The sequence below is a fragment of the Rattus norvegicus genome, chromosome 4 (genome assembly GCF_036323735.1).
Source record: "Rattus norvegicus strain BN/NHsdMcwi chromosome 4, GRCr8, whole genome shotgun sequence".
NCBI lineage: Eukaryota > Metazoa > Chordata > Mammalia > Rodentia > Muridae > Rattus > Rattus norvegicus.
Window position 1 is genome coordinate 164398761 of NC_086022.1, and position 26143 is coordinate 164424903.

The 26143-nt window shown below is 40.3% G+C and overlaps 1 protein-coding gene across 1 annotated transcript; it reads right to left on the reverse strand.

The window, feature by feature from the left end:
- Nucleotides 1-12724: 12724 nt before the first annotated feature.
- Nucleotides 12725-20643, reverse strand: Cd69 (Cd69 molecule). The gene is made up of 5 exons (NM_134327.2): nt 20516-20643; nt 16604-16726; nt 15396-15595; nt 14997-15100; nt 12725-13773 (listed from the first exon to the last, which is right to left on the reverse strand). Exons 1-5 carry the CDS (start codon nt 20577-20579, stop codon nt 13665-13667), a joined length of 600 nt encoding a protein of 199 aa, NP_599154.1. The 5' UTR covers nt 20580-20643; the 3' UTR covers nt 12725-13664.
- Between the last annotated feature and the right edge of the window lie 5500 nt (nt 20644-26143).

Below are 26143 nucleotides of genomic sequence, written 5' to 3' on the forward strand. Positions count from 1 at the left end.
AGAAGCAGAAACCAGCAGATAGATATTCTTGGAAGAGTTTAGACTAACTGAAACACCCGGAAGAGACACTCTCCAACCTGTTGACCTGCCTGCAGATGTGCAGTATGCTCCAGGTTCCCAGCTTTGTGAGTTGTCATTTGCATTGGAGTGGGTTTTGGTGATGTAGCTGTCTTTGAGTCATGTCTTGTTACACAACAGAAGCCTCTAAGATTTTAAGCTCTAATAGTTCATACGCCAGGAGTCCTTCTGGTTAAGCTGAGCCCGTTGTGGAAAGGTCTTGGTTAACTGGAAAATTTTACAGTCATTTCTCTCATTTTACAAACCAGTAGTCATTTACTTGGGTGACTTATACATTTGGCAAAAGGAAATAACAGGGGCTGGAGAGATGCCTCAGTGGTTAAGAGCACTGACTGCTCTTCCAGAGGTCCTGAGTTCAAATCCCAGCAACCACATGGTGGCTCACAACCATCTGTAATGAGATCTGATGCCCTCTTCTGGTGTGTCTGAAGACAGCAACAGTGTACTTATATATAATAAATAAATAAATCTTTAAGAAAAAAAAGGGTTGGAGAATTGGCTCAGCGGTTAAGAGCACTGACTGCTCTTCCAGAGGTCCTGAGTTCAATTCCCAGCAACCACATGGTGGCTCACAACCATCTGTAATAGGATCCGATGCCCTCTTCTGATGTGTCTGAAGACAGCTGCAGTGTACTGCAATAAAAATAAATAAATCTTAAACAAAAAAAGAAAAAAGGAAATAACAGGGTTCTGGGGTCATTGAACTCTGGCAAAACTTAACATGGCCACCAAGAGAGTCAAGCACTGCACTGTTCCACTCACCAGAGTAACAGCTCCTGGTGACAATCAATGGAGGTAGGGCTTTACTGTCTCCCTGACAACCTGTCCACTGCGATTCCTAACCCCATGTTATGGCTGCTCACCATACATGCTCAGAATCCTGTTGTACTCAGAATACACAATGAAAACAGACTTATTCATCAACTGGATGAACCTATGACTTGACGTCTCTTATTTTTGTATTTTTATCAGCTATTTTATGTATTTACATTTCAAATGTTATCCCGTTTTTCCTCTGTCCCATCTCCCCTCACCCTGCTTCTATGAAGATGCTCCCCCTCCTACCCACCCACTGCCACCTCACTGCCCTGGCATTCCCCTACACTGGGGAAATGAGCCTTCACAGGACCAAGGGCTTTTCCTCCCATTGATGCCAGACAATGCCATCCTCTGCTACATATGCAGCTGGAGCCATGGGTCCCTTCATGTGCTCTCTTTTGTTAGTTGTATAGTCACTGGAAGCTCTGGGAGGTCGGGTTGATTGATATTGTTTTTTTGTCCCCCCCTCCCCCGTGGAGTTGCAAACCCCTTCAGCTCCTTCAATCCTTTCTTTAATTCCTCCATTGGGGTCCCCATGCTCAGTCCAATGTTAGCTTCAAGCATTCTCATCTGTATCAGTAAGGTTCTGGCAGAGCCTCTTAGGAGACACCCATATCAGGCTCTGGTCAGCAAGCACCTCTTGGCATCAGCAATAGTAACTGGGTTTGGTGGCTGCATATGGGATGGATCCCCAGGTGAGACAGTCTCTGGATGGCCTTTCCTTCAGTCTCTGCTCCATTCTTTGTCCCTGTATTTCCTTTCTAAGAAGGACTAAAACATCCACATTTTGGTCGTCCTTCTTCTTGACTTTCATGTGGTCTGTGAATTGTATCTTGTATCTTGGGTAATCTGAGCTTTTGGGCTAATATCTGCTTATCAGTGAGTGCATACCATGTGTGTTTTTCTGTGATTGGGTTACCTAACTCAGGATATTTTCTAGTTCCATACATTTGCCTTTGAATTTCATGAAGTCATTGTTTTTAAAAACTGAGTAGTGCTCCATTGTGTAGATGTACCACGTTTTCTGTATCCATTCCTCTGTTGAAGGGCATCTGGGTTCTTTCCAGCTTCTGGATTTGATTTCTGATCCCTGAAGTGATTAAAAAGTGATTAAAGAAAGTACTGATAAGGGGAATGACATACATGGGAGAGAATGAAGGGTGGAGCTGCCCTCAAGGCTACTAAAGCTTTAAGGTAGGGCTAGAATTAAAAGACCAGTGCTGGAAGGGGGCTGTGAATCTGCTGCCCTATGGTCCATCTTTGAAAGGCCGCAGGTACTTAGTTCAGCAGCTTTTTCTTCCCCTTTGTGGTTGAAAGATATCCTACTCTGAGTGTGAGAGCACCATTCATTTTTCTGTTAGAAATCTCATTGACTGGGCTTGGGATACCTTTGAAGAGTAGAGTGCTTATCCAGCATGCCCAAGGCCTTGTGTTTAATCTTCTGTACCCCACCCCAACACAAATGACTTTCATTAACTGAAGCCCAGCTAACGTCAAAAATGAAAATCACCAAACACTCCAGGAAACAAGCCAAGATATCAATGCATTAATAGGAAATAAAGAGATCAGAATTGATCCCATAGAAATGTAACAATTTAAATAATCACATGTGTTATAAATAGTGATTTTTAATAGATTTTAAGGAATAAAAGAAATAGCAGTGTTCCCTTGGCAAGAGACCATCAAAAGTTAACCAGAAGATTTGAAAATACATGAGTCCTTATGACTATAATCATTGAAATCAGAAACTCATCAGGCGCAGTGGCACATTCATGTTCTAGAATTCAGGAGGCTGAGGAAGGAGGATTGTAAGTTTGAAGCCAAGCTTAGGGAAAAAAAACCCTATATGATGATAATAATAATAACACTCACATAACTATATAGTGCTGGGCTATAGAGTAAAAACCTGCCTCAATGGAACAAGACAGAACAAACCCTTAGTGGATGAGTTAGCAGAATAGACAAAGGGAAAGAAACACATCTGAAATGTGAAACAAACCAGCTCAGATCAACAGTTGTAAGGTCAGCATGAAGGAAACCTAGAGAGAAAAGGCTTGGTGCCCATGTGATCTGAAATGGAGGAAAACAGAAAATAAAGAACGCATTGGAATGATGTCTGAGCAGATCTGCAGCTCTCATTCACACACCATAAGCCCATCTTATCAACATCAATTACATTCATATCTGGCATGGGTTCCTACTGGATTCACCCTAGGACTTTAAGAAAAGCGCATTACTTATCTAAACAGCAGAACAAGGCTTGGACAATTTGATGAGACTTAAAGTTGAATGTGTATTTACAGCCACCATATTTCTAAGCTGTAAGGATTGTAGCATGCCTCTGCTTTGGGGATAATATCCCACAAGATGCTCCCCCTCCCCGTGGTTGCTTTGGTTAAAGAAAAACATCAACATAGGTGGTATGAGATTGTTTGACATTGTTGAGACAGAGGGGCTTGACGACATCAGAATCCAAGTCAGAGTCTCGATGAAGGCCCCAGAACTTGTTTAAGTCTCAATTCTTTTCCTTTGAATTCCCAGAATGTTTGCAAGAATAATGGTATGTAAATCTCTCTAATAGGTTTGTTGATGGGTACTCAAAAGAGAAAAATAAGTAGTTATTCAACACACAGTGCAAATGAAATATAAACAAACATCATAAGAACATATGAAATCTACTATGTTTGGGTCTTTTCTTGCCTTTTAAACGTATACAAATGTGATCTGGAGAGCCGAGAGTAGTGGTTAAGAGTGTGTATTGCTTTTCCAGAGGACCCCAGTTCCATTCCCAGCACCCACATTGGGAAACTTATAATTTCTGGTAGCATGAGCTCCAGGGGACCTCACACCCTCTTTTGGCCTCTGCAGGTACTTGTACACATGAGTATAAGCAAACTCTCTTTCACCCCACTCACTTAAAAATAATAAATCTTAAAAGAGAAAAAGTACAAAAGCTGTCATATGAAAGACCAAGTACAAGACTAATGGGAAATCACCATTCAAGTTTTTCTATACTGTAACAACTTAAAAATGAATTTTAAGGAGGGTGCCTGCACATGCCCAAGTAGGGAGAAAAATTAAAGTAAAAATGTTTTGTTCATTGGAACATTTTTTTTTCCTTTTTTTTTTTTCGGAGCTGGGGACCGAACCCAGGGCCTTGCGCTTGTTAGGCAAGCGCTCTACCACTGAGCTAAATCCCCAACCCCTCATTGGAACATTTTAAAATCCACTTAATGCTTAATACAAAAACTTGTTTTTCTTTTTGGTCTTTGGCCTTGGGATTTTTTTCTAATGATTGTTATCAAGTCTGTAAAACACAGTGATGTAAACATCTCCCATAGTGGTATATAGAGGAAGAATCTTACCATTTAGATAGCCCCAAGGAAAGCTGACATGACCGTGTGTACACATGCTTACTCAGGAGTCAGACAACACAAAACATTGTTTTCTGTGGAGGAGATGGCTCAGTGGTTAAGAGCACATAATGCTCTTCCAAAGAACCAGAGTTCAGTTCCCAGTAACAAAGTGGGTATATGGCTGTGAGTAACTACAGCTCCAGGGGATCTGATGCTGTCTTCTGTTCTCCATGGATACTGCACCCACATGCATGCATGTGCACATGCACGCACATGCACACATATTTACTCACACACACATACACACTCACGCACACACACACACTCACTCATGCACGTACACACACATACACACACACCACACACACACACAAACACACATGCACAAAGGGACGAGTGCACTACCATCACCACCACCATCTTGTTGTGGATTCATTGTAATACTACTTGTGTTAATTTGGCTCCTAAAATCACATGGGGATCTGCATGTCCAGGCGCTGAAGGTCCTGGTCCTGCCTTCAGTTGGTTCTATTTGGTAAAATTGGTGGTGGCTAATGGCTGGGCAGGGAGACCGAGGAGGGACTTTAGATTTCCCAGCATGGGACCATGGCAGGAAGGAGGTTTTAGAATCAACTTGACAGGGGTGGGGGTGGGGGGTGATGTGGGGGGGTGGGGGCAGAAAGATCAAGTCCAGAGCTGCAGGAGAGAAAGTACACAATGCGTAAGAATCAAGGTAGAGTGCTCCCCCCGCCCCCACCCACTGGGTCTGGGGTAGCTGAGATGGAATATAGATTTTAGAAAGTAACAATTCAGGAATATCGAGGGGAGAGTGTGCCAGCCATGGTGAAGTTTGTAAATGCCCAGCCCTTGTGCTGTTTAAGGCAACAGCAACAGAAATATTTGAAATATTAAACACCAGAAACCAATCCACCTGTCAGTCTTCCCTATTCACACAAGAAAGTACTATGTAACAATGTACAATATGATAATAACACAGGGTGAGCGTGTGTAGCATATTAGATGCAAATTTTAATTACCATGGTATTGTTACTATGGTGGCATGCACAGTCACGTTTATATTTAATACCAACCAACATATAATTTCATTACATCCATTGCTTTTAACTGACAGCAATGTAGTTTACATTTTCACACACATACATGTTCTTTACTGTCATGGTGTGCATGGAAATACCATAAAGTGACTGTAGCTGATCATGGGTGAACACACCATGCCAGTCACGCATACAGACTGAAATGATGTTGCTGAAGGGAAGGGTCCTGAAGTACCTCCTACATGATTTCCTGTGTCTATAATGCACATAAATAAAAAATATAATCTTAAAAAACAGACTCCTTTTAAAAACATCAATTAAAAATCTATAGATATGTTTACATATGTGTATGAGGTTGATGTGTATAAGTTAATGTTTTGTACTGTACAGTGTGCAATGACTAAATAAAGCTAATTAACATAACAATTACTTCAAAGCCTTTCTTACTTAGGATGAAAACATTTGAAATTTATCTTCTTGTTGGATTCGGAAACATACAAGTATCATTATGACCCATAGTCACCAACAACTTTTGTGTATGTGAACATGCCCAAAGGAGTTGGTCCTGTCTCTATTTCAATCTTGTTCCTAAATAGCGTTTCTTCCACTAAATAGGTCTAGGATGTTGAGCTTAGATCATTAGACTTGGCCGAGGTCACAGTTACCTACTGAGCCATGATCACCAACAAAAACCATGATTCACATAGAAACTTAAAATAAAAGTGCAGTGGCTTTATGTCACCACTAGAGAGCACTGTAGTAAGGGTTTTGCATTGCTTGAGCATCAGAGGTGTTTTGAAAGCAAACTCATTTTTAATATTGGTAATTTGTTACTGGAAAGTACATTTGTGCTTTGAATAATGAAATTATGACATTTAAGGAATCTATATTTGTGTTGGTTTAAATTAAAGGTTTTCTTATGATTGACAACACTTGAAGCTACGAAGAAACAGAAAACAGAAAAACACAGTATATAAAATATAAAGATATTTAGTACACGTAGTGTTGAACAAGAGGCCTAATCTTTCACTGTCAGGAGCCATCTGGGAGAGGTTAAGGCTGGCAGGTAACTTTCCTGGAGATGGATGAGCCTGAGAGGCAAGGTGTCAGGATTGCTTCTTGTAGCTGATATGCCTTTCCTGTCAAAATTACACACCATCACGATTGCCAGTCATTAGCCCACCATATCAAGAAAATCTCCTGTAGATCAATATAAAGGTGAAGTTCATGAATTAATGGTTTAGATGAATTAATGGTTTCATAGAATTCAAGATTTGATTCAAATAATTTTAGGAAGAAAAGGTTTTTTTGGAGGGTGTTTAAGTTAATCTATTATTATTATTATTATTTATTATTATTATTATGTATTCACTCACTGTCCCCTCTAGATAGCCCCCTCCCACAATCGTTCCCCCATACCTCTTCCCCTTTTTCTCTGAGGATGTGGGGACCCCTTGGGTATCCCTCCACCCTGGCATATTAAGTCTCCATGAGGCAAGGTGCATCCTCTCCCACTGATGACAGATAAGACAGCCCAGCTAGAAGAACATATCTTATGGACAGGCAACAGCTTTTGGAATAGTCCCCACTTTAGTTGTTTGGGACCAACATAAAGACCAAGCTGCACATCTGTTGCATATGTGTGTAGAGGCCTAGGTCCAACTCCTGTATGCTCTTTGGTTGGTGGTTCCATCTCCAAGAGCCCCAAGAGTCCAGGTTAGTTGATTCTGTTGGTCTTCCTATGGCATTCCTATCCCCTCAGGGACTACAATCTTTCCTCCTATTCTTCTATAAGAGTCCCAAAGTGCTATCCTCTGTTTGGCTGTGGGTATCTGCATCTGTCGGAGTCAGCTTCTGGATAGAGCTTCTCTCAGAGGACAGCCCTGTTAGACTCCAGTCTGCAAGCATAACAGAGTATTATTAATAGTGTCAGGGATTGGTGCTTGCCCATGGGATGGGCCTCAAGTTGAACAGTTATTGGTTGGCTGTTCTCTCAGTCTCTGCTCCATCACCAATCCCTGAATTTCTCACAGACAGGGTAAGTTTGGGTGGAAAGTTTTGTGGGTGCGTTGATGTTCCTATTGCTCCCCCAGGGTTCTTGCCTGGCCACAGGTGGCTCCATATCCCTAATGCTATGAGACACAGCTAAGGACACCCCCATTGATCCTTGGGTGCCTCCCCTATTCCAGGTCTCTCTCTCTTCCTGGAGATGCCCCCTACCTGCCCCCCCATCAGTTGCAAATTTTCATTTATTCTCATGGCCATCCAGCTATCCCCCCTAGCCCCACTCCACATCAGATACCAAACTCCCCACTGACTTCCTGGTGCACTCTCCCACCCAGTTCCCTCTCTCCATCTGCCTTCCATGACCATTTCATTCCCCATTCCAGGAGAGACCCAAGCATTCTCACTGGTGCCTTTCCTTCTGTCCAGCCTCCTTCGGTCTGTGGAGTTTAGTATGAGTTATCCTGTGCTTTATGGCTAATATCCACTTATAAGTGAGTACATACGTGGATGTGCTTTAGGGACCTGGTTATCTCACTCAGGATGAGATTCTCAAGTTCCATCCATTTGCATGCAAAATTCACAATGTCTTTCTTTGTTTTTCATAGCTGAATAGTGTTCCCTTGTGTAGATAGATGTACCACCTTTTCTTTATCTATTCTTCAGTTGAGGGCCATCTTGGTTGTTTCCATCTCCAGAACACCAATGGCTCAGGTTCTAAGACCAGCAATTGATAAATGGGACCTCATGAAACTACAAAGCTTCTGTAAGGCAAAGGATGCTGTTGCAAATGAAACTTTTAACTGCTTTGAACGTAACTGTCAACATACTTCAATATCTCCCAGTTTATGTAATATTTTATCTGTGAAGTGATTTTCTAAATAACATTTGTCTAAGAAGGTATAAAAAGGCAGAGAAAAGAAATATGGTTGTTGGCTTGAGGGGTTCTGCCCTGTCCATGCATGCATGCATGTATGCATTCATCCATCCATCCATCCATACATACATGCATACATACATACATACATACATACATACATACATTTTTTTCTAATTTAATGATGCTAACAAAAAGAGTTTATGACCAGAAACCAATGGGTTTTGTCCTTAGAATAGCAAAGAATTATAGACAGAAGAATTGCCAAAGACAAATAAACTTTGGCCTCCCCACTGACTCCATACCCCTATGAAAAACAAAGACATCATGAAGTTTGCAGACAAATGGATGAAACTTGAGACTCTCATCCTGAGTGAGGTAAACAGGACCCAAAATCATAGTTCTTTAAAGAACTAGTGCCATTTGAGGCCACTGGTACAAAAACACTCATGGGGTTGATGAGACAAAATGGTGGGGCCCACCCAGTGTGTGCGTGTGTATGTATGAATGTGTGTATATCTGTGCATATTGCCTGTGTAAAAGATGTTCTTTATTTTCTTTCTGGTTCGCAAGCTCTGAGCCTCTCTCCTGGTCAGTGAGTGTCTCCTGGCTGGCTCAACAGAGAAAAGACCCCTAGCAATAAATCCTTTACTTAATTCTCCACTGCTAAAGATCAAGTGTTAATCAGTACAAATGGAAATTTTTGTTCTTAATCAGAGTTAAGGAAAGAAAAAATTTATCAAAAGTAAGATATTTTGCCCTTGTAATTGCAAGTTTTGCCACTGCAACCAGCAACGCCCCCATTGCTACCTTTCCCAGAAAACTCTGTGTTGCCAGGACGGCCCCCAGCATTTCATATATACAGATTTTCTTCATTATCAACATAATTTATTTAATATGCTGTGCATGATGCATGTGTTCGAGCACACATTTACCTTGGGGTATGGAGCCATCTTGCTAGCCCTTATTATCATATTTTAATGTCGAGTAGCAGAATCACAGCATATTACATTTGGACAAGTAAGTGCTTCCTGTATTTTACTGATAGAAATTGACCTTGCACATCAACGATTATGTTTTTAATTTTCTCCTTTTCTCTCTCTAAAGAGTCACATCACAGAAAATGTATTAGTTACTCTTACATTTCTTGGCAAATTGCTTCTAGAAGTTAAGCTAAGCTAAACCACACTGCCTCCAGCTGTCTTTCTGGATGTACATTTTCCAACACAACACCCCTAGTGATTCATGCTCATTTTAACTTCAGTTATATACTCATGTTGGAATTATGAAATTAGAGGATCAGTTTATAAAAGAACATTAGGATATTGATAAGGCAAAATATTTATTTTTTTCATGTGTGGAGGTCAGAGGACAACTTTGGAAGTCGGTTCTCTCCTTCTACCTTGGGTTCTGGGGACTGAACTCTGGTGGTTGGACTTGCTTAGCAAGTATTATTGGCCATGGAGGTACCTCATGGACTCAAGATTGATAAAGCTTTGAATCACTAAATACTAACATTTGAATGGGACAGTTCATAACTACCATTTATTCCTATGGCGGAAGAGGAAGAAACTAAAATTATTCTGGAAAAATCAAAATAAGACACAGAACACTGATAGTTTTCTTCAGTTCATATTATAGCAGTCACTTAAGGTGAGTGGAGCATATAGATTTATTGTAAAATTATCCAAAAGTTTGACCATAATAAGAAAGAAGTTCTATACTTCAGTAAGGTTCTGATGGCAATGTATGTATTTTCTGTCACAGCCATCATCACGCAAGTATTTTATTGCCTGTTTCAAATGTGGATATAAACTCCACAGTCTTGAATCCTGCAGTTACTGGATATTTTAATTCAATTACCACAAACATGTTTAAAATTCATTAGAAAACAAACCTATGTATGCTATGTAGAAATAGACATGCTTTCTTCTTTTTTTATTGGATATTTTTTATTTACATTTCAAATTTATTCCCTTTCCCAGTTTCCTATCCATAAGCCCGCTATCCCATCCCTCTCCCCCCTCCTCTATGTGTGTTCCCCCTCCCCAACCATCCCCCTTCCCACCTCTCTGCCCTGACATTCTGCTATACTGGGGATCCAGCCTTGGCAGGACCAAGGGCTTCTCCTCCCTTTGGTGCCCAGCAAGGCCATCCTCTGCTACATATGCAGCTGGAGCCATGGATCTGTCCATGTATAGTCTTTGGGAAGTGGTTTAGTCCCTGGGAGCTCTGGTTGGTGGTATTGTTGTTTTTATGGGGTTTCAAGCCCCTTTAGCTCCTTCAGTCCTTTCTCTAACTCCTCCAACTGGTACCCCATTTGCAGTTCAATGGTTTGCTGCTAGCATTCGCCTCTGTATTTGTCATGCTCTGGCTGAGCCTCTCAGGGGGTCTGTTATGTCAGGCTCCTGTCAGTAAGCACTTCTTGGCTTCATCAATGCTGTCTAGTTTTGGTGGCTCTCTATATTTGGGCTGGATCCCCAGGTTGGGCAGGCTCTGAGTGGCTGTTCCTTCAGTCTCTGCTCCAGACTTTGTTTCCATATCCCCTCCTATGAATATTTTTCTTCCCCCTTTTAAGAAGGACTGAAGCATCTGTACTTTGGTCATCCTTCTTCTTGAACTTCATCATTATATCTTGGGTAATTTGAGTTTCTGGGGTGATATCCACTTATCGGTGAATGTGTACCATGTGTGGTGTTTTTGATGATTGGGCTACCTCACTCAGGATGAGGTAGGTATTTTCTAGTTCAACCCATTTGCCTATGAATTTCATGAAGTTATTGTTTTTGATAGCTGAGTAGTACTCCATTGTGTAAATGTGCCACATTTTCTGTATCCCTCTGTTGAAGGGCATCTAGATTCTTTCCAGTTTCTGGCTATTATAAATAAGGCTGCTATGAACATAGTGGAGCATGTGTCTTTGTTGTAGGTTGGAGTATATGTTTCAGTATATGCCCAGACGTGGTATAGCTGGTTCGTCAGGTAGTACAATGTCCAATTTTCTGAGGAAGCGCCAGGCTGATTTCCAGAGTGTTTGTACCAGCTTGCAATGCTTAATATAATACTAAAAATTTGTTGACATAGTGTTTCCCATGTAAATTGTTAATATTTAGTATCTCACATGACTACTGCGAATTTGGTGGTGTTTTAAGGCCATTTTTCATAAGTTTCTAATTAGTTTCAGTTAAATCACCTATAAATTCTAATATAGTTTATGATCCAGTGTATAGCAGAAGTAAGTCTTAGGTCAGCTGCCTCTCATCCTGTGACTCTCAACAGTAGTTCTTCCACTTACACATCCACACCATGCAAATAACAAGCCCGTTTTTCAACATGAGTCAGGACAAGGCTCTGGTAATTAATATTTAGGTGAGGAGGCCACCTGCTTCATCCTGTAGCTATGGAACTAAGGCTCTCTGTGTCCAGTAAACTTCATGTTATTTTTCATTAAGAAGAAGTCTAAACCTATGGGGTGATGACAGTTTAAAGATACTGAATAGGTTATCTGTATTTAGGCATCACTAAAGGATGGTCGATATTGCAGCATTCATCCACAACATTGTCTGGGAGTGATCAAAGGTTTTCCCTGACGAAATAGCCCTTGACGGCATCTATGACCGACATATACTATGTGAATTAATGTATGTGAATAAAGTATAGAGTGAGAAAGATGTTTTCAGAACAGAATTGAACAAGATGACTTGAGAAACTTGGATATGTGGACTGAAGATTCAGAGCATCCAATCTATGTGGAAAATGAATGCATCCTTTCAGCTGTATGTGTGAAATGTATAGAAGCATTACTAAAGCTAGGGTCTTGCTTCATGGAAGACTTTTAACAGGCATTCTATTATTTTCTACTTTCCAGCATGGCATAGCTTACAGCTATTCCCTGAGGATTTTTTACATGTATACAAAGTGTTTCACCCACTACCTTGTCTTCCAACTCCTCCAGACTTCATGTTCTTTTCCCTTTTCTTTTTATAAATCCCATTGAGTAAAACTAATGCTGTCCATAAAGCATGGATACAGGGGGTCATTCCCTAGAGCATAGTCAATGACTAGGGAAGTACTTGGGAATAAGAATTGACTGCTTCTTTCTCCGCAGCTATCGACTTCCACAGCTCCTCAGGTAGGAGTGAGGATGCCCTCACTGGCTTGATTCTGTGTAGGCCTTATGCAGCTTGGAAGCACAGCAGCTGTAAATTCATGAGTGCAGTGGTCCTCTCGTGCCCAGAAAATGGTTCTGCCCCATTCTTCCCTGACCTTTTTGCTGCCCCAGCTTCCATGATATTTCCTGAATCTTTTTGAGGAGGGCTATTATTTTGTAGCTCGTCACTCCACAGCCTCCCATTCTCCACACTCTGACCTGTTTGGAGACTTTGCATTGACCACCAGCCACTGCACAAAGAATCTTCTCTGGTGAGGTCTGTGAACTGCACTAATCTAAAGGTTTAGACACCCCTCCCTGTAAGGCAGTTTGACGCTATAACATGACATAATCCTGAATGCAGGTTAAACAAGAACCACTGGAAACCGTTTGTCTGTTCTTTTATTTTCACATACATAGAAACAGCTTAAACTTATGGTAGGTTTTAAAATACAATCACATACATAAACACTTTATTGCACATGGGAAATACTTTGGATAAAGGACTGCAAAAGACACAAACAGGTTATGGGACAAGATGGGAGTTATTCCAGGGTCCAACCACAAGGTGTATGTCCTGACAGAGATCTGCCACGACACATATTGCACTTTTCTTTGTAACACTTTGAAATCTGCTCTACAAATATTCCTCATGTGCTGGGCTTTTTTTTCTTCCTTGAAACACACTACAGAGATTTTTAGATACTAAGAAATATGTACCAATGAAAATTAACTGTCTACTCTGAGGCAGTTAAAGAAAAGGTCACCCTTATTCTTTGGGGGGAAACAATTGACAAAATAATGAGGCAAAGGTCTGTTAATAGATGGAGCTACTGCAAAGCTTGTTTTCATAAGCATTGGTCTACTTGTGAATGCTTTAGGAGTTTAAGAAAATCATTAGTCAGTCATCAATAATTTCCTGTATCTACATTCATCTTTTACCACCACGGAATCCCCTTCAAATAGTGCAAATGCATGAAGGCGCTGGCTTTTGCAGTCATTTAGCAATAAATAGTGACTTTAAAACTAGTCATTTGTATTCATCCTAGGTTTAAAATATAAAGTGCATTTATGAGGCTTCATAGCCATCTTCTCATCTTTGATGTGATTTCCAGTCAGTCAGTGACATTTTTAGTTCCTGGTCAAGGGACCTTCCTGGGTCTTCTTCCTTGTGTTCCATAGTCCTATCTATCTGGAAGAGTTCCAGGATGATGTAAAGTTGGTTTGTGTGGTCTTTGTGGAAAACTCAATCACAGAGTAGCATCCAGTCACACAACTTTCCTGAGGTGCTATGGCACAGTCACCTATACCTCTATGCTTCCTCCTCATAGGGAGGCCTTGCTGCAGATCCAGTGTAAGTTTGCCTCGCAGTCTACAGAAGCAACATCTGTGTGGTTCAGAGACACGCACTTTTTAGACCCTGTCACGTTGAACCTGTCAAACCAAGAGACACTCAGATTTACTTCCAGTTCATCGTTTCCAGCCAGTTATGTGAGAATAAACTTTGGGGTGATCTCTATCATTTCTGTTTGTTCCCTGAGTAGGAAGCGCAAAGCACAAGACTTCCAGCCAAGTAGCCACAGTTTGACGTGTAGAGACATCAGACAACATTGGAAGGGAATCACCAATAGAGAAAGTAGGCAGAGTTAAAGGCTCTGTTTTTCTCATTTTAGTGGATTTCCCAACAGAGTTCAATATCATATTCCCCCCCACACACAGATCTTTCAAGAAGCACAGTTTAAGGGGCTTAGGGCATGGTCATAACTAATTTCCTCAAATACTGATATTTTATTTAGACCACTGGTGGTTTTCTTGTATTACTTTGTAGCCTATCCACAGGTATACAACCATGGGACACACGCTAAGAGTCCCTTTACCAGAGATACAATTTGTTTGTTTTTGAAGGAGGGCTTCACTATTAGACTAGGCTAGCCTTGAGTTTGCAGAAATTCACCTGCATCTGCCTCCTGGGTTCCAAGACTCAAAACAGGTACCACAGTGACTAATTTAGAAATATAGACTTTTATATTAGAAATACTTAATACTGATATCATATCAGTCATTATACAAATGCTATGAGAGTGAGAAATATATTCAGCTCTGAGTTTTCATATGTTAAAGATCCACACTAAATTTACAGAATGCTCCTTAAAACGTTGTCTGACTTAATCATAGGTAGTGACAGTGTCTTTATTGCTGGGGGGGGGTGAATTTTCAATTGATTCATAAACACACATAATTAGGTGCTATGATATTGTCCTTTGTCCCCATAGGGGTGAAAACTGGGAGAGGGACGTGAAACAGACATTTCTTTTCCAGCAACTACTTCACCGCCATCTGAGACATGTCCTGGGACCATGTCAAACCAACTAAGACTACTGCTCACATTAGTGCTCGCCAGGACAAATCTAAGGGATTGGAAGGAGTTATGGAGTAAATTTTAATAATGAAGAATGCCTCTCAATAATTCCAAGGGGCGTAATATACACAAAAGCAGTGGTAAGAGCTGTGTGAAGAAGAATGAACCACTGTGAACAATGGAACTTAGAAGAAAAGGGAAGAAATGTTTAAAAAAAAAAGAAAGAAGAAAAGGAATTTAATTTTTTTTAAAAAAAAATGTGTCAGCCTAGAGAGAATAGAGATTTCTGGCGACTTACCAGCTGTTAAATTCTTTGCCATTTGCCCATTTCCATGTCTGACTAGCTTCGTTTCTCAGCCCAATCCAGTGTTTCAGTCCACCAGCATATCGCTTCAGAAACGCCTTAAAGAACAATGGGGTTAGGTTACAACATGACGGAGCATCATGGCTAAGCTGGTCATTGCATCTGGCATCAGCCCATCGGAATCGTTGGTCTTTGAAACTAAGCAATCAAACCACACTGGGAATAGCAGACTCTCATTCTGACCGTTTAGATTGTTCACATAGCGCCCCCGCCACCCATGACTAAGTTTCCCTGCACGTGAGAGAGGTGCCCAGTGTTCACTTAGAATACATTGGAACCACAGAAGATCTAAATAGAACAACAGCATTTGATGGGATCGGTTGTGAATCTTACCATGTCCTTTTCCGAATCAATAACAGCAAGGGTAGCGTCATCTTCAGAACAAGATTTTTGGGCCAAGGCCCAAGTCTTGGTTGTGGTGGAGAAAAAGTAACATTTCCCGTTGTATGAAAACCACTCATTCTTGCAGGAAGCAGCATGGTGGTCAAATGACTCCAGATTCTCATAGAAGCCCGGACAATTGTACTTGCCCACTGTGGACAGGAAGAGCATTAGTTTTAGTAACAAAAGAAACCAAACCTCTCCGCAGGTAAACCTTGTCAAAGGGACACTCTGCTCTTTTGTAGGGAAGAAGAAAGCAGACCTCAGTTACCATCTGTCCAGTGCTCAGTGTCCCTCAGGACAGGATGAGCATGAACAGAGGGTTGTGCTGTCTTGGTCATTATGTCAGAAAGTGTCAGAGAAGTGGGGGGGAAACTCTCAAAAATAGCATTTGGGCTAAAAAGAGAAATAAATGTTGTAACTTCTACGTGGTATTTTGAATATAAATGCCCTGCACAGGAAGTTGATTGAGGGCTCATTTCAAGTAGCGAAGGAGAAAGCAAGGATAAAGCCTGGGAGGAGGTGGAGGAAGGAAATGTGTGATCAGAAGATACTATATGCAAAAGTTGTGATTAGAAAATACAGTAAGAAGGAAGGCTTGGGGTATTTCTTCAAATTGTTACATTTCTTATTTGTAAAAGACATGGATGTGCCTTGGCAGGCATGGTGGCACGGGATGCCCCAGCTGGCCTGGGAGTTGCTTGCTGTCATAGTAATCTAAAGGGTTTGGACTGTTGGCTTGAGATAAAAGACAAAACTATTGGCCACCTTTAGATTAATCTATAGGTTAGATACTGTTGTTCCTGCCAACCATGAATGAAAAGTCTGCATTTTTCTAGATAAATATCTATTTGCAAATTATATATATATATATATATAATATTATAGATGTAATATATAGATGTAGATGTAAATCACATCTACATAATGTATAAGTCAGACACTTTAAATATTTCTAAAATTGTTGCAGCTGTCATTCATGGAGCATGGAATGTATTTCACGCTGATCATAAAACTGACCGTTTCTGTGTCTGAAATGTTTCTGGGTCAATCAGAAGGCCTGATTAGCTAGACCAAGTTAAGACCCATTCATTTCAGCTGTATGGGAATGCTTACTGCTAGTAGGCTTTTAGGCGATTTGTAAGTATAGGCAGACTCACCACTTAAGGCAAAGAGAGCGATAATTAAGGAAGTGATGAGGACCACTACGAGCACAGCACAAGGGATAGGAACTTGAATGGATCCTTCACGATGCTTCTCAAAATGTACACTGGTGCCATGGTCTGTAAAGGGAAAGAAATGGGGTGAATTCAGACTGTAAGATTGAGCAGTTGATATTTTTTGAGGAATATGAAATTAATCAAACAATGTCTTGCCCCACTAATAAAAATATTATTAGTCAATTTTACCAAATTCTGAGTGCATTTGAAAAATGTCTTGCTGGGTAGAGATAAGGCAAGTAAAATGCTGACTTAATAAAGTATCTTCGTTAGATATGTATATATATCACTATGTATACATAGATACATAATTTATGCATGTATTTAGTGGGCATAATGGGTATGTTTCATAGCTATGCAAATTCAAGCATATCATTATTTTTTTAACTACAATATAAGACTTTTAAACACCCATTTGCTGTAGGAGACAAATAAAAAGGTGTACAATGACTGTAGTTCCCCAGTCTCCTTGGGGTTAGCTACTGTTTATGGGAGATGGAATGCTCAGAATAAATGTGTGCAATGTCAATTTATGCATAAATATTGAAAAGCAGGATAAAATCAAAAAGTTGAAAACTTGATTTTGCTTCTTGGTAATGCTAGTGCAGATATGGAACAATTGCCAACTTTTACATATTAATACTGAGAGTAAACTTGAAAAATACCTTGAAAGTGATTTTTTACAATGTTATGTACACATAGGGACTGGAGAGATGCCTCAGTGTTTGAGCGCATGTACTGTTCTTGTAAAGGACCAGTGTTTGGTTCCCAGCATCAACATCAATTGGCTCACATCACCTGTCACTCCAGCTCTAAAGGTTCCGGTGCCCTCTTCTGGCTTCTAAAGATTCCTGTGCACACATGACCTACACTTCCACAGACATAAATAAAAAACAAGGTTTTACATACACCACTGTATGATCCATACAGTCCTACACACACACACACACACACACACACACACACACACACACACACCTCTAAAAGAAATAAAACATGTTCTTAAAATGCCTTGCACAGCAATATTCATAGAATTATCGCTAAGACCAAGTCCTGAAAATAATCCAAATATCTGTCAGCATGAGAATGAATAAATGCCTATTGGTATTTCCATATAAAATAATTCTAGCAATTCAAATAAAACCCTGATGCATACAACATAAATCTAAAAAATAGTTCAATGAAAAAGTGTATTCATTAAAGATTTCATAATATATTTCCATATAATTGGCACTTTAGAGTAGACAAAGTAAGATGTGGTGTCAGATATAAGACATGTGTTTGCAGTTATGCTTGTGAGAATGGCACCTATCGAATGTCCTAGAGTCATAGGGATATTCAAATATTGTTGAGAATTGTGGCTACACATTTGTTGTGTCCTTACACTGCACTCCTGTGATGTGTTCATTCATTGTACATAAAGTATAGCACAGTTAAAATGATGATGTAAGAATGAACAGTGAAACATTACATTTTATAAGATAGATTAAAATATCAAAAGAAAAGTAACAATGTTTTAAAACGCATTGAAGTGATTTCCCCTGTAAAAAGATTGAGCAAACTCACAGGTACCTTTAACTAATAAATGTTTCTATGTCAGGATTTGGATTTGGATAGGTAGATATATGTCTGTCTTAGCATGGAAATAGGTGACTGCAGAGGGAAAGTCAATTTTTAGCTTTAGATTTTGGATTTTGGTTTTTGCATGGTGAACCCTCAAGATTCAAAACAGTGTGGCCCTACAAGAATGCCCTTGTAAGTTCCCAAATTCTCCAATATGTTCTTTTTTATTGCTCATGGAAGCTTTAATGTGAAATGGCTCCTTGAATAAGATTATAATTAACAGTGGAAATCAGTCTCCACGGATGTAATCCTAACCCTTAGAGTGGTGCCAGAGGATAGTGAGATTGAAGCCTTTGGCTACAATGTGAGAAACTATCTTAATATTTTTCTCATCATAAAAACATTTAACTTTTCATTGTGAATTTCATTTTGTAACTAAAAGATCATTTCTGTAGACTGTATTTGGAATTTGTGGATTTTTTTCTTAGAACATTTCATTCCAAAGAAACTTAGAGAGGAGACATCATGTGGCAAGCATCATCAACTTGTACAAGAGAAGCCTTTATCGATCCTGCCCAGGTCTCTTTCCCTCTGCCTTCCTTTTTACACTCATACACAATTATCTTCAGACGTAGTCTTCAGTAGCTTGAGTAATAAGTTCAGAGATGGTTCTAGTTTCATTTCTCAACATATGATCGTCACGTTGCTTGAACGCAATTTATCAAGATCTCTGAAAGCACAGCAAACACACCCACATCCAAGCAACCCTAGACCTTAGCTAGCTCAGCCCATCGACCCACCTGGTGGGTAGAGTACTTAGACCAACTCCCATGTGACACTTTATTTCCATCACTAAGGGTCATTGCTAACCACAGTTCAACTTGTTGCCTAGGCAACAAAACATCCTCCCCACTCCCTCACCACACCAGGGCACTCCTGAGGCCTGTACATTAATGAAGAGGGTGAAACAGATCCACCTGTTTACCAATTTTCAGTCACCTAAATGGGAACCTGTTGATTCCATTGTTTCTGTGCTGCTAAGGTCACGGCCATGACAGCGTAGGTTAAATATACAAGGGTAAATGGGGCTGATCGCAGGCCAGGTCAGCAATTTCTGCATTTGGTCCTTCTTTCATTCCACTATTTATCATAATTTCATTATTATCTATTATCTGTCTTTTTAAAAATTTTAAGTGAGGCATACAGGTATGGATTACTTAGGTATCTGAAGATGAATATCATAGACTTCATATCTGTATGTATTTGACTTAATGCTCTCAAATAAGGGATGAGTTTTAAAGGTAGTGGAAGCTTTTTCTTTCTTTCTCTCTCTCTCTTTTTTTTTTTTACAACAAGCCAACTTGACAGAGAAATACTCAGAAAATAATTCATTCCTCACCAACTATCTTGGTGTTGTTAGTCATAACATATCACTTTATTAACTGGATAGCTTGTGCTTACAAATAACTCTCCTTCCCAAGTGCTAAGTGCTTTGAGGGCTACTCACCACTCAGATATAAACAGAATGGGAAAATTCTGACAACAGGAAGCATAAAGTGTGTAGCACAGACAGAAGAGACAGAAATGTGAAGGGTGATCATGTTTTTATAAAAATGAAGAAAAAATGTATAGTTGTAGAATTCAAAGTGATGCATTGGAGGAGAGAAAGAGAACAAAATGGAAGGAAGGGGTTCCATAGGTCGCTGCAGAAGATGACACTTTAATGACAGTCTTACGTTCTAATGAATCACCGCATGACACTGCAAATGTTCAGTGTGTGTAATGCTGTTTTCTCTGAGCCTAGATAGAGACCTGAATGCTACCACCACCTGGAAGATTCATGAGGAGAACACCAGAGAGGCAAGACACACAGAAAGCAGGCAAATGTACAAGGGAAGAGGAAGAACGTAACTCTTCATGTGGTAAATAGAGTTATTCCTAAAGAGAAGGGTAAGACACACTGATTATGCACAGGTGGGTATGTGAAAATGATAGAAGGTAAGTAGGTTAAGTCAGATCACATCCCATATAAATCTAAAAGTTGAGATGATACAAATTAATTCAAAGAAAAAGTCTTTTCAAGATCTTCCAAAATTCATATAGCTCCCTCTCATACAAGTATTTTGTCTTTGAATAGCCAGAGAGGTATTTACCTATGCCCGGTTTCTCTTTTAATGACTGACTGAAATAGAACATAACCAAGTCCTCCAACAATCTCTCCATTCTCTACTCTATTCCATACATCAAATGTAGAGATCATACCAGAATGTAAGAAATCACATGACTTACCCCTCTGCCCTCTCTCCAGATGTGAAGAGCTATTTTCTGTTATGGAACACTCTTCAGAATTCATCCTTTAAAAAAATTTCTCCCTTAAGATCCCCGGTGAATCTCAAGTGGTCTATGGTGTGCCCTAGATGGACCTGTCTTGTTCAGTGTCTTGATCTCTGAGGGTTTCAGCCTTTATACTCAATTAGGCAGGCTCCACCCCTTCCTCCTACCCTGTACTCTCTCAACTCTGCCAGTTCTCTTTAATTTTTGCTTCAGTGCCCTAGACACCTCACCATGTGTTGTGGTGAGCTGCGGGTTTTCCCTGCTGTCTGAAATGTGCTTTCTCACAACTGTAGCTTCAAGAGGGAGAGACAAATGGGATTTTCCCAAAATCGAAGACATCCTTCCACAAGCTTTTAGAAAACACAAATAACTTAGGAAATTGGCATACTCTAAACAAGGAGGTAAAAGTTTAACTAAAAGCTAAGAGATTGCTGTATCCGATCTGGAAGAGCACTGGAAGAGAGAGAGTAAGCTTTTTCACGGATTCCCTTGCATTCATTTCTTCAAATCTGTAGGTAGCTACTGTATTTGTTGAATACCAACCAGTTATGTTCCAGATGGTGTTGGTGGCCAGATGTACTGTTGATTAGAGATTCTAAAGTCTCTATCCTCGTGCCCTCACCCCCTCTCTTAGTTAATTATGGATTTAAAAAGTGTGACATTCACTCCCCCCTACACCCAGAGACTAGTTCTTTTAAGTTTCAAGAGTTGCTTTAGTGCAGGAAGCAGAAAGCTTGTGGTCTGAAACTTCCTCGCTGTGTTCTAAAACTGTTTCTCTCTTCGGTTATTTATTTCATCGTCCCTTGCTTATCTTCTTGTCATCCTCTACTGTCAGACTTCTTTTGTCTCACTGCAGAACATCTTCTATTTGCCCCTGTCTTGTAAATCATTTAGTTCAGGTGTCCGTGGCCTTGGATCTTTGAAATGTGATTCCTATTACACATATATTTCCATGCTGTCCATCTCATTCAGATAAGTTATTGAGCACCACATGAAGCAAAGGCAGAAAGTGTCTATTTGGTAACTCAAGTGTGAGGATCAAAAAGATAAAAGTGTCATTCTGGTTAATAACTTTGGTGCCCAAAGATCACAGTTATTCCTGGAGTAAAGTGGTCTGGTTTGCCTTAGTGAAGATGTTACGTTTAGGTCAGTTGGAAGGTACCACAGAGACAACTGAGGTGAGCCAGCAGGTGGATTTGTCTGTTTGAGACACAGACAGATACATGTTGGTCACAGTATCTGTCATTCTTTTGTTCCCAGTATCATTCCTGTACAGCAGTTGGGATGAGATAAAAGATGTCAGTCATATCATCTTGGTGAGGCGTTCAGCTTTTCAATGGCTTCCTAGTAAAGGTTCCTTAGAAGCCAAAGACCTTACAGCCAAGAAGAGCCTCTATCTTGACCTCTGGCCACATGCTCTTTTACTTTCCCTCTCCAACAGAAACCCTCTTGCTGTTCCACAGGAGTGCCCAGGAGCCTACCACTGCAGAGCCTGTAGGCCTTTGTGCTGTGTCTTAGTGGTTCCACAAGGCTATGTGCCATGCTTTCCTTTCATACATAAAGTAATTAATTCAGTACCAAGTGAAAAGCAGGAATATCTAGATAATCATTAATACCAACAGAAGTGCTCTTCTGACTCATGCCTGTTGAATGGGATGAGGCTTTCACAGAGTTCAGAACTGACAAAAATTAGGCAGGGGGAGTCATCACAGCCAGCCTCTGTTATAAGCTGGCCCCTAACTAAACTCATTTGAGTATTTTTTTAAATTCCTTTACCTTTAATTAAGCTTAATTTTTTTATTTTATTATGTGTTTATGTGTACGTGTTTGAGTCATGTAAATTTGCTCTGGTTCCCACAGAGACCAGAAGGTTCCATGGAGCTAGAGTCACAAGCAGGGAGAGCTTCCTTAAACACTACTGGGAACTGAACTCTGGTCCACTGAAAGAACAGTAAGAACTCTGAACCACCTCTCAAGCCCCATATTAACTCATTTACTTTCACTTATCTATCTATCTATCTGTCTGTCTGTCTGTCTGTCTGTCTATCTATCTATCTATTTATCTAATTATATATCATCTATCTATCATCTATCTGTCTATGGTGTGTGTGTATGTGTGTGTATATGTGTGTGTGTATGTGTGTGTGTACGTCTGTGTGTGTGTGTGTGTGTGTGTGTGTGTGTGTTAGTACACTTGTAGAGGTCCAATGACAATGTGTAGGACTCATTAGTTCTTTCCTACCACATGATTTCTGGGGATCATAATAAGCTGATTAGACTGAACAGCAAATACCTTTACCTACTGAATCATTTCAGCAGCCCTCTCCCCCATTTGAGTTTTGCTATCATAACCATAGTTATGATATGTATGCATGTAGATGCATTGACATGACAGGCACACAATGTCTTTAAGTGATAAGTATGAGACATGTCTTTATGTATCAATGCTCAGTGCTAAGCATGAGGCAGGTTTCATTTTCCTGCTGCCACAATGTACTTATTTTTACTTTTTGTTAAACACTTTTTAGATGTATTGACTTATTGGGGTGAGAGTTGGGTATGTGCCATGTTATGTGTTTTGAAACCAGAGGACAATTTGTTGAAGCTGGTTCTCTCCTTCTAATTCACGTAAGTCTCAGGAATAGGATTTGGGTCCTTGGGTTTGGAAAAGGCTCCTTGACCTGACATGCCACCTGGCTGGTCCGTGTTATTGGAATTTTACATGATCAGTTTATGATTTAAAAATCTTTAGATTTTCAATTCCCCAAACTGTCAGAAGACATACACAGTGCCCCAGACTCAAGACTCCTGTTTCTCCTTGCTTTCTTTGTCAAGTATTTACATGGTGTAGAAGGAGACATTTACAGCTGTGGGCTCCTCCTCAGAATACTCTGATGGTGCCAGGTCTCCGAATTGAGAGAAGAAAAACCAAGCTGACAAGCAAGGTTTCTCTGTGAAGTTTCTTGAACAATTACAGCTGGACAGTAAAAAATGTGGCCATTTCTTGATGTAAAGTGTTTGTTGTTTTAGTCAGACATGGTAGTTAATGCCTGTAATTCTAGCACTTAGGAGACAGAGGGAGGAAGATTGCCACACATTCTAGGCCAGCCTGAATTGTAAAAGAGTCATGAACACACACACACACACACACACACACACACACACACACACACACACACACACACAGTTTGAAAGTCTGTACCTGACATCCTATCATAGCATTCCTGTAGCTGAGCTAAAAGATGTCTGGACCAGGATTTCCTATTTGTTTACTGATCAGGGATAACCTTGCAGAACTAATTCATCTTGGGTTGCCACACAGTCATTTTCTCAGGATTGAAACATGTGCCACAGAGATGCAAGAAGAAACTTACAGAAACCATCAGGGTCAGAAGGCTGCAGAGTTCACAAGAATGCCCACCCCTCACCCCAATCCCAGTCTTCTTGGAGCTGAATAGTCAGTGAAGAGTTGCTAGACAGGAGGAGTTTTCCCTTGGAGTTGCTTGAAAATTGGGCAGAGAGCTCTAGGAATGTAGATTTTATGAAACATCACTCGTGTTGGGTGGGCACTGCCTTTGAGTCCACCCATGCTACTGTAAGTGAACCCTCACCCATGTGCCTGCAAGTAACTCCCAATAAAGCACATTGATTCATTAAGTTGAATGTGAGTAATTTTTTTGACATGTTGTTGGTACCCTGTCTGGAATGAATAGCTGTTGCTTATATAATCTGTGGCTGTTTAAATATGCTTGGCCCATGAGAAGTGACACTATCGGGAGATGTGGCCTTGTTATATGGCCTTGTTAAAGAAAGTGTGTCATTGTGGAGACAGGGCTTTGAGGTCTCATATATATGTGCAAGTCTAGTCAATGTGCTACTCCAGCATTACTTTTTTCCATGATTCTAATACTATGGCCCATTAAGTCCTGCTTAAAGCATTCCACTGCTTTCCAAGGTCCCCAAATTCACATTGCTCCAAACAAAAGCATGGTCAGGCCTATCACAGCAATACCCCAATCCTTGGTACCAACTTCTGTCTTAGTTTGGATTTTATTGCTGTGAAAAAACATCATGACTAAGACAACTATTCTGGCTTACAGTTTTAGAGGTTCAGACTATTACCACTATAGTGGGAAGCAGGCAACATGGAGGTGGTTTTGGTGCTAGAGGAACCAACAGTTCTATATCTTGATCTGCAGGCAGCAGAAGGAGACTGTGCCACACTGGCCAGACTTGAACATATGTATGAGATCTCAAAGCCTCTCCTCCACAGTGATACACGTCCTCTAACAAGGCCATATCTCCTCTGATAAGGCCACACCTCCTAATAGTGTCACTTTGCATGGGCCAAGCATATTCAGGCCATCATATAATCCCAGGAAAAGTCACAGCTCATGGTTTTGTTGTCAATTTTCTCTCATCTAATATGAGTTGAAGTGTTGAGTACAGTTGTGACTCTCAACTGGGCCATAGTAGGCCACTGGACTTGCTGGATATTCTGAATAGAAGTAGCTCACAATATGTGTTCATTAGTTTTAATTTTTTTTAAAGCTTCATACAAGATAGTCATCTGAGAATAGGGAACTTGAGAGAAAACACCTCCAACAGATTGGTTTATAGCCAAGTCTGTGGGAATTTTCCTGATTAATAGTTAATATAAGAAGACTCAGCCCACTATGGGCAATACCATTCTTGGGCAGGTGTAGGCTGAGCAAGTCATGAAGAGCAAACCAGTAAGAAGCACTCCTACAAAGCCTCTGCTTCAGCTCCTGTTTTCTGTTTTTTCTGTTTTCCGACTTGAGTTCATGCCCTGACTTCTTTTCATGATGGGCTGTGATAGGGAAGTGTAAGCCAAAGAAAGCCATTTTTTTTTCCAAGTGGCAAACAAACTAAGACACTCTTGCATCTTGTTCCTTTGGTCACAACCAAATTCTAAGAACATTTTCACTGATAGTAGGTAGCTCTAAGTGCTGTTTTAATTTTTTTAAGATTTCATTTTGAAAAAGAAAATTTTGAGGGAAAGAGGTGACAAAATTTATAGGGAAAATTCATGAGCTAATATTGCTATTGAAGTTTTGTGACATTATTTAAATTCTTCCTAGACTGTGAGGTAAAAAGAAAGAGAAGGCTGATTACTTTAGCATTCTGTGTTTTGCTCATGCAATGGAGAACTTTCTGAGAACTAGTTAGCCTGGATATTATATTCCAGTATTCACATTTACTAGTATGTACCCCTGTCATGGCTAGTTTTATGTAAACTTGACACAAGAGTTATTTGGGAAGAGAAAACCTCACTGAGAACATGTAACTACCAGACTGATCAATGAACAAATCTGTGGGTTATTTTCTTGATTGATGATTGACATGGGAGGATCCAGCACACTGTGGACAGTACCACCCCTGGGTTGGTGGTCCTGGATGATACAAAAAAGCAGGCTGAGACAGCCAAGGAGAGCAAGTCAATAAGTAGCATTATTCCATGGTCTCTGTTTTCATTCTAGCTTTAAGTTCTGCCCTGACTTCCCTTAGTGATGGACTGTGACTAGGTGTTTTGGGGGAATATATTCTTTCCAACCCAGATTG